Raw genomic sequence first — 10,092 nt, forward strand, 5'->3', positions numbered from 1 at the left:
GTAAATCTGGAGTTGCTGCAGTGACAGCATGTTGGCACCATTAATTCTGTAAAATTTTACTGATTTTTTTTTTTTAACCTCAGCCTATTTTAAGTCAATGATTAATAATTTTGTAGCCTGAGCTCTTACGCAATAGACCATTCATAATAGCAATTACTCATCAAGAATATTCTCAGCTGAACAACTCGGTACAACAGGTCACATTCAGACTTCCCAGTAGTTTGCTCTTCACGTAGATGTCCTGAATCACATTAGGGTTAACCAGAAGGCTTACGCTTTTCAGGTTGTAACCCAGGAAACACATTTCAGAAGGCAACTGTAGCCTCTATTAAGGCTACCCAAATTCAGAACTCTGGAACAGAACCACACACGATGCAGACAACATACAGGGTTCCAATATTCACTTCCAAATTTTTCCTACATGAGAGATTTCAAAACCTTTTAGACTGAAGAAGGTGAAGAGCAAAGCCACCTATCCCTAGCACAGATGAGGGGAAAAAAATATTTAAAAAAATATCTTTCTACTTCGGAGAGCTACAGTAGTGCCCACTACCAGGTGGAAATCAAAGCTGCTACACCCTTCCTCACCTGGGAGTAGATAATAGCTGGGGAGGGGAGTGGGGAGGATTGGTGACACCTGAAAAGGAGGGGACAGTAAGCATATAGGGAGGTGCTGAGGGGGTAGGCAGCTCCTACCTGAGAGGACTGTGTGGAAAGGAACAGGTGTGGTTCACTTAAAGTGGAGGTGGGGGCTGCTTTCCAGCACTGTTTTCCCTTTTGTGGAAGGTTTCTGGAGGTCTCAAGAATGTGCAGCCGTTGGGTTGCATTAGTGGTTTGCTGCTTGGGACAGCTGCGTGCAGGTAAGTGGCCTCTATCTGCACTGTCCTCTCCTTTTTTGTTGTTTCTCTTTTTGTATCTCTTCCTTTGTTGTTTCATCTTGTGTGTTAACTCTCCACTCTAGGACCTCTCTTGGGAGGGGTTTAGGGCTACAAACATTTATTCTGCTGGAAGATCATGCTTCCACTGGAGGGAGGGGGGGGCTGTATATGTGACTCTAAAGATGAAGGTTCAAGTATCCCCTTTGCCTTTGTCTTTCTGAGGTGATGTGCCCTGTATGTTTGAGGAGCAACACCTCTTCCTCCCTAAGTCCCTGGCTTCTCCATTTTTTATTAAAGCAAAGACCCCAACCCTCACACTTCCACAGAGCAGGTAGGTCGTTTTCTGCTCAGCTGCAGTTCACATCCCCCTTTCATGCTTTAATGTTGTTTGTTAGCACTGCCAGTCAGAGCTTGCAGGGGGAGAGGAGAAAGATTTTTTTCATAATATTTTTTGTACCTTTCTCCACTAGATCAAAGCCTGAAGCCTCAGATTGCAGCCCCTCAGCTTGCTACAAACAATCCCACTCTTACTACAGTCACTCTAGAAAAGCCTTTCTGTGTGTTTGACAGCTCATTGAGTCCAAACAAATCCTACGTCATCTACTTGTATGCAATGAAGGAATTGGGTAAGGATCCAGTATTTTGCCTCTCTGAAAGATAGCTACTTGATGGGGCCATTGCATGCAATTCTTCACATTGTAATGGAAGCCAGTCTGAAGAAGGGAAAAGAGAAACATCTGTAGCTGTAAGCGATGTGCAAGTTGAGCCTCTGGTCTGTTTTCTCTAGAGTATCATTATAAAAGATAATGAAACTGCTGTAGTATTTAAATGGGGCTAATAGCAAGGGTTAGTACTGTGGTAGCTAGCGCCCAGTAGGTGTGGAGCAGCACTATCAGCTACAAATGTTTGCCCAAATCTTTCTAATGAAAACCAGTGCTCCACAGTCCAATACCTTATCTTTGTAGACAAAGGCAAGTCATGCTATACTTGTGGTCAAAGATGCTTGGCCTATTGGTTCATTCATAAAATGCATTTCTTAACTGCTTGGCAATGAAACATTGCTGGCAGTGATCAACTTCTCCGTTCCCTGCTGCTCTGGCAGAATGTTTTGAATGCCAAGCTAGAGCTACTCCATAAGCTGACAGAAATAAATTACTTCCTTATATCACACTCTCTCCCCTGGAGGCTGTGTGCAGTATCCTTCTCTGAAAGGCACAGAGAAGAGGACATTGAGGAGGACGGTAATGAAATTGGCCAACAGACAAAACAGCCTTAAAACTTCCATTGCCAATTGTTGCTGCTTTGGATAAGGTGGAAGGAATAGGCCTTGGATGGGTAGAAACTGTAAGTAGAGATACCACCCCATACAGCTAATGTAGACAATTGTGAAAGCACGGTCTAATGAGAGACATCTCACAACTGAAATGCACATCTTTTTCTGTCTGAAACAGACTACAAGTGCAATATAACTATATAAAAGGCTACACCGACCTGATAGCCTTGTTACACCTGCAAGAATACAAATCTATCTGGTGCTTTGTGTTAGAAACTACATCAGGTACTCTGTCTTCTACAGATTCTGTGGCAAAAGCTTCCTACACAGATGGGCAAATACCTCCAAAAGAGAAATCTCTGTTGCTGCTTTTAAGGCAAGCAGATGCAAACTTGTTACTTGGCAGACTGGGAGGAATTTTGTTTGGATTTGTCTCTGGTCTGGAGAAAAGAACAGTGATTCACCCTTGGATGCCTCCTGGAGCAGGGAGAAGGGAAATTTAAGAAAACTTAAGTTTCTTAACACCTTATGTTCAGCTCTGCTGGTAAGAAAATGTCAGCATACTACAAAGCTGAATGTTGCAAGAACTCTGCTCCAGGAGCACAGCAGCTTCCAATCTAAACCAGTTCCCAATGTAAAACAGCTTTGGAAGACCTGTTGTTCCTTCACTGCTGACAGCAATGAACTGCAGGCCCGCCACCCCCCCCCCAAAAAAAATAAAAAATTAACCCACAGTTGCAGAACTGGAGAGTATTTTTGGGACTTTAGCCTTGGCTTTGCAGCAGGAAAGGGTTGAGAGCTAGAAATGAGCTTCTGAACTATGCTGTAGGGCTGTGTGAAGATCCACGCTTTGCTTGAAGCAGTGTGGACTTTCAGACTTGCTGTGGCATCCTGCCTGGAAGCAGTGACATGCCTGGCTGGCCAGAAATGTAGATACTGCTGGTTCTGGGAGGTGCAGCCCTTCTCTGACCAGAACTCTAAGGATTTCTACTCCAGGAGATGGCTGGGTTGTGAATCTATAGGAACTCTGCCTTGGCTATCAAACCTGAAATGGCAAGATTTAGGTGATATTTATTGGTATCATGTGTGGCATGTGGGAAGAGCAGCCTTTGCCACACTCCACCCACTCCATCAGATTCTCCTTGGAAAAGAGGACTTTTGGGTGGGTGGATACTAAAAAGTACTGCACTAAGACATGTTGTGGATACCTCACAGCTTCTGAGCAACAAGGGTAAACAGCTTCATCAAAAAATAAGGAGGAAGAGGTAGGATCGCTACACAGCCAAACTGGTGGCAGAATTTGTGTTTCCCTTTTGGGTGTTTTGGGGTAGAAGAGCAAGTTGCCAAGTAAATACAAGGTTAATGGAAAGGGTTGAAGTAGGTCTAACAACCTTGTTAAAAATAATCTCTCTTGCAGCAAGCGCAATAAGCTCCCGGGTGACTGACAACAACAGCAAACCACTTGACAGCACGTTCCAACAAACAAGTGGGGGACAGCTTGGACCTTACAAGGCTGCCTTGTTCAATGTCCCCAACTGTGCATCACCTCCAAAACTTGCTCATGTGGGAGATGTCAACAAAGTTTCTGATGTCCTGAAACAATACCTTTTCAGAGTTGGGGATGATGTGACTTGTTTGTATGACCCAAACTTCCTAGCTGTCTGTAACCCACCTCTTGCACCAGACACAACGTACAGGTATAATACTTACTTCTTACAAGATGACTGCTGCTCTTAAAACACAATAAGAAACAAAATCAAGTGCGTGATGTTCCTTTGTAAAGGCATGATGTGAATTACCTGTCCCTAACTGAAACGCTGTATTGCAAGGTAGCTACAAAGATGGCTTGGCTTTGGACTAGAATCCCACAGATGGACCAATGCTGAACTCTATCAGGTTCAATTCATGGATCAGTAGGAAAATTCATGTGTGAACTGCTGGACCCATACCTATGTTGGAGTAGACAGTCCAGTGACCGCATCTGATTAGAAACTGCTGGTAGAAAAGGATTTTGACTGGAAAATAATGTTGAGATTACTCACCATGTTTTTTGTATTAGATGATTCTGCCAAACTGCAGACATGGACCTGGCACTGCTTGCTTTGTTTTAATGGGATTCTACAAAATCAAGGTTCTCCTTGGTCTCCAGCTCCAGAAGCCACTAATCTGAGTGGAGACTTCAGAGTGAGGGCCAGGTGGCCTGCAGACTTGTCTGACCCCTGATGTTTGGGGAAGATGATGTTCTAGGGAATTCAGGCACCCTGACAGCTGCTAGCTAAAACACTTGTTGTCAGCTATTTAAAAGCTGTAGTAAAAATGGCAGTCACATGGAGCTGTATCTGCTGAGGAGACATATCTTTCTGAAACAAAGTAGTATGGGCACATAGTTTTGCAAAAACTGTCTTGCTTCCCCTTTCTCTTCAGGGCATTTCTGAAAACTCAAACTATTGTGGAATGGAAATTTAATTTCTGTGCTAAATGTGATGTTGGTCTCTTTCTTCAGTGCTCTACTCTATCAGGGAAAGTGCCAAAGACCTCTATTATTGGACAAAATCTTTGACTTCCATATGGAAATCAAAACAACAGGCCCTTCACAGCTGGAAATAGCAAGCTGGGAAAAACTGTTGTTGGGAAGTTCACAAAAACATAATGAAAATTGTGCATGACATAGCACAGAATGCTTTTCCATTGTTAATTCTAGTTGTTTTTTATAAGGTCTCTGGGAACAGTCAATTACCTTTGATGGTTGCCATCTAGTCCTTTGACAAAACCTGAAGTCTCACCAGTTAATCCAATAGCTTTAAAATGTTAGTAAAGAAGCTCAAATTTGAAATACCTAATTTCACTCTTTTTCCCCTCAGGTTTAAATATGTGTTGGTAGATACCACTGAAGGTTTCATGAAAGACCAAACTCTCTGGTCTGATCCAATTAAAACCAGAAGAGGTAAGTCTGTGGCTTTGCACAGATCTTTTGAGTAGCTATACTTGCCTTAGGACACTGGCTGTATGAGCAAAACCTAGTCCTTTTCTAAAGTTTTAATAATGTTGTCAGGCTTTCAATATTGGAGTAGCAGACTTAAATAGGGAATAAATCTCTACTTCTCTTGTGTACTTCAATTAAAGATAAATTTGTGCATACCATTTAAGATTTGATGCATGTATGTGGTGCTGTTGACATTTGTCAGTAATACAGATATTTGTCATACTGGCTATCCTGCTGAGCAAAGCTTATAAACTCTAAATGCTGACACTGAGTCTTAAATCTGTTTCCCATAAGTCATCTAAGACTTCAGACATAGAAATAATCAGTTTGCTTCTCCTAAGTCACCAGCTTTCCCCTCTTTGGTGGGGATATTCATGGTCAAAAATACAGGAAGAATGTTTCTATAATCTGCTTTTCTAGTTAAGCTTCCCTTGAAAATTGATACCTGGCCTGGTCACAGGAGTGGAGGCATGATTGTTATTACATCCATCCTAAGTGTTCTTGTGTTCCTTCTGCTTGCTGGCCTTCTTGCGTCTGTGTTCTCTGCTGTCATGTAAGTAATGCTACACCTTAGAATGTCCAGTAAGAGTACCTAGTCCCTCAGTCATTCAACTTCTTCCCTGTGGCTCCAAGCCATTGTTGCTGGTCTTGTTTGAGGTGACTGACCAGATCGTGTCCTCCAAATTTTGAAGCTGATGAGGGGAAGACTACTTTGTCATATTCCTCCCTAAGACAAGCAGTTCTTGTAATTATTGCACAGCCTTAAGCTTACTAGTAGCCAAACTTTAGTAAGGACTACTGGAAAAGACCCCAAACAGAAAAGTAGCACATACTCAAGCCTGTACATTCTTGCTTGCATGTTGCAGCATTCTATCTATTCAGAAGCTTGGAAAGTGCTTACAGAGTACAGGCATTTGTAAAGATTACATAATGTCTTTATTGATAACTTGATTTTAATATATTTGCCTCCTCCCCAGGAGAAATAAATTACCACTTTGAATTAAGAAGTGAGGCTTTGCTGGAGCTGTAAGACTGAACTAGTCTATGCATGTTCCCTAGTCTTCTATGTCTCCTGCCCCTGGAAATCCATGAGGCCTGATTGATTCCTAAACTGAAGTTTTGAGGGAATTAGCTAAATTTTAGAAATGGTGGGTATCAGGGCTGCTAACACGAACTTCTTTCATTCACTTGAAAATTATGCAAGTGTTTTGTATTCAGTCAGCTCTGCCAGGCTCTTCTGGATTAAAGATGTGGAAAGCAAAAACTGCATTGCAAATGATTCTTTTAAAAAAATCTATAGGCTTCTCTGATGCTAAATGAGTTAAGTAGCAATCAGCCTTAGCAAATGTTGTGACAGTAGGCTCCACTCAGTCTCTACTGGAGCTTAATAAAGCCTTTCATTTGCCCACCAGGGGATCAGAAGATTCCTCCGCAGAGAAAAGGAACATGTCTCAGACTATTCAACCAAGTGAACCAAGACCACAGTTAAACTCTGAGTGAACAACCTGATTCAAGTCAAGGGTGAAAGGCAACTGAATAGCTAAGTGTGCTAGACTTACCACACTGTCTCTTCTACGAAACACTAGTCCAAAACATGCTATGGTATGCAACCTGGAAACTGAAGATGAGCTGAAAAGATAGATTAAGGACAATTATTTGAAGTCTTGCAGTACATTATATCCTGTCTTGTCCTAACAAGACTTGATTTAGTTAATTGTCTCGTATAGCACAAATCAAATGCCAGGACTGAAGGAAGCATACTCAAGAGAGGCTCCAACTTCAATGGGGTGATCAGAAGTTGTCTAGTTTATACATCTCATCTAGAGTAAGCATTACTGAAGATCTCTGATCTGCTGCTCACAATCAGATACATGATATAGCCATTTTGTAGCCATTTGTGTCTCAACTTTTCTCTATGGTAACTGATGAGGAATTAAAGAATGCCAGGCTGCTTTAGAAAAAGATGTTCTCTGAGAAAACTAGGGATTAAAAACTAGACAACAGGGAACTACTGCTGCTTTCTTGGCACTTAGTGACTGTCATAAGAATACCCCTTTTTCCTCTCCTTCCCCCAAAAAGAATGCAAGCAAGTCTCAAAGGCTCTGTATGTAGCAGAGTAATTCTAATCTCAAATACTTAAATACTCTCAAACAGCTTTGTAGGGATGAAAGCTAACAAGTTGCTTCAAAGAAGGTTTGTTCATTCTGAACTCTTTATAATTTGCTGGTGGGCTAGTAAAGGGGAAATACTGCTTTAGTGGGAAACGTTTAGTATATTCATTGCTGTCAGACATCACTTCTGACCCTTACCCCAGGCAGCAGCAAACCAGCACTCATCACATCTTAGCATATAGGTTGGTGAAGTTTTTCTGAGCTAATTCTGTTCTTTCATTTAATTATCTCAATTGGTCATTAGAAATAAATCTTTGCCCCAGATCTGAGTTCTGTACTCTGTCCATTGTTGCCAACTTCCATGTACAGTTTTGTCTCTACCAAGGACTTAAGGAAGATCCATCTTCAAAGCCCTACCATATACCTAGAGAAGCAACTGTCCTATCATAGCAAGCTCTGAATTTATGATAAGCACAGAGCTGTCATTAGTTATTATTGATGCTTTCCTGTTTTACAGCTAAATTTGTTAAACTGTCTCAGATGATAAGGATTCTGTTTTGACACAGTTCACTATTGCTGTCATGACTGGATGATCTTGCACTGATACTTATTTCAGGGAGTGGGACTTAATCTCTTTAGATTACGGAAATAAAGTTGTGTGTAAAGTCAAACATTGCCAGGATGGAGTGTTAAGATCATAGCTTGGTAACTGCAAAATTTGCCATTTTAAACTTCAGGACTTAGACCCAAGAAATCTGTACATGACCTCCCAGTGTTTGAGTATTCTATCTACAGCACATTAAAGCTTGCCAAAGTAGTCTGTAATTGCTGTAGAAGGCTCAATCTCTTTGCTCTGGAACTAGTGGAAAAACAGGCTAACAGCAGGACTTGTAAAATTAATATAGCCAAATAACTACCTTTTCAACTGCAGACAGTCAATACACTATATTGGATCACACTGTACAAGTTAATTCTATTACTAAATTCTTAATTTTGTTTAAAGCTGTTGCTTGAGATCGTACATCAGCATGTACAGCTACCATTTAAAAATATAGAACTAGATTAATCCAGTCTGTTTTCTGTGGGTGCCTATTAAGATGTTCACACCAAGGAGTCTGTCTCTCACTCAACAGATAACTGAAGTCAGTTTAATCCTGCTAATAGGTCTAGTTGAATAGCCTGTATTTCTTCTTGTGCTTCTGTTATGTCTTTAGTTTAAAAGATCTTCTCTTTATTTCTTTATGGAAAAAATCAGAATGGATTACTTTTAAGGTTTTTATTCCCACATACAAATGAAGCAGAATTAACTGCCTCAGTTGTTCCTATGTTGCCATGCGTACAAGCTTTGTTTTTTTTTCATTTCGGCATTTTAAAACTTTGCCAGTGTTCACAAAGTTTATGTAAAAAGAACACCCCCTTTTACTAGCATTTCCTGGTGAGAATTTTTTAATTGAACATTTTTTATTGTCTCATTCTTGAAACTGGCATCTCAAAAGTAAATGCCTGCTTTTGGACAGAATTTGTTTCACTTAGGAAAGAAATTAAATTATGGCTTCTGCTATGACATGGATCTGTTATCTGAGTATCGTTCACTGTGAGTTCTTGAACAAAAGTTTATTAATTTCTGAAGAAGGAAACCATCTTTAGTATTTAATGTCATAAATAAGTTTTTAATTAAAAGCCTACATGTGATAAAAAGTATTGTCTTAAAGAGTACATGCATCAGCATTTTCTCTTTTCTCTTTTTTTTTTTTTGTAACTTCCTTCTTTGCTTCTATTTAATGAATGCAAATCTGTTCCTTTCTCCTGTGATGCCAACTCAACCACAGAGATAACTCTCAACTGATGGACAAGCTGGACTACTTCCCCCACTGTGCCTTGGAATAGGAAGGGCTGCTCAGTGTAGACAACATAGGTGTCCTCTTGTCATCTCAGCAGTAACTTTTCTAGTAACTATATTTGACCTACATACAGGAACTTCTTCTGAGGTAACTTGCAAGAGTAAGCTTGGAAAAAGCATGTGCATTTTTACTAGCCTGAGCAGAAATTAGTAGAGTTCTGAATGTTTAAAATCGCCTGGAGTAGTTTTCCCATGACGAAAGAAGGAAAAAAATGGAAGTTGTTTACAATGCCTAGTTCTACATTAACAGGTTCAAGACTAAAAGTGAGTACAGAGGTATATGGGTATGGCATATAGGGTTTGTTATTTCTATTCACCAGAATTAATTCATGTGAATAGTTTTCATTGTGATTTTAATATGAGAGAGAAAGAGGTGATCTTATATTATATTCTACAAGTTGGATATTTTTGAGGGTAACGCTTTGTTTCCTCATTTATCCACAGGCTAAACAGGATCTCTGACATTCCATTATTGCACTTAGTCATATGGTGCTTTACAGCTAAAACAAAGCCCTGGCTGAATTCAGTTAGTCTCTCCATTGATTTTTTTTTTTTTAATAGCTCTTGTATCATGACTTTGGAGGATGATATATATTTTCTTCAAAACGTTGTAGATTCTTTGGGGATGAAAGGAGTTATTTAAACACAAGGGACTGTTATTTCCTTAATGTCATGAGTAACTTTGGAATAGAATCTGTTCCACACTTGCCAGTCTAATTCAAGCCAAATCCATTGAAGCCTGTCTGTCTTCTCTGTGTTTACACAAGCACAATTCAGCAGCAGAATGTATTCAGGACTGCAGCCCTTTCTCAGGAAACATCCCCACTGAGATTTGGCTAAGATTTGAAAGATTATGCACAGTTGGAATCAGTTTATCAATATACTATTCCTCCCAGCCCCTGGCATCAGCACAACTGGCCAGGGCCCAGCTAGAGCACACAAGGACT

General features: G+C 40.4%; 1 protein-coding gene across 1 annotated transcript; it reads left to right on the plus strand.

Moving 5' to 3' along the window:
- Positions 1-805: 805 nt before the first annotated feature.
- UPK3A (uroplakin 3A) lies at positions 806-6,623 on the plus strand. The gene is made up of 5 exons (XM_010003016.1): positions 806-860; positions 1,349-1,504; positions 3,569-3,848; positions 5,013-5,095; positions 6,547-6,623. Exons 1-5 carry the CDS (start codon positions 806-808, stop codon positions 6,621-6,623), a joined length of 651 nt encoding a protein of 216 aa, XP_010001318.1.
- The last annotated feature ends 3,469 nt before the right edge of the window (positions 6,624-10,092 follow it).

This window comes from Chaetura pelagica, unplaced genomic scaffold (genome assembly GCF_000747805.2).
Source record: "Chaetura pelagica isolate M959 unplaced genomic scaffold, ChaPel_1.0 scaffold117, whole genome shotgun sequence".
Taxonomy (NCBI): Eukaryota; Metazoa; Chordata; class Aves; order Apodiformes; family Apodidae; genus Chaetura; species Chaetura pelagica.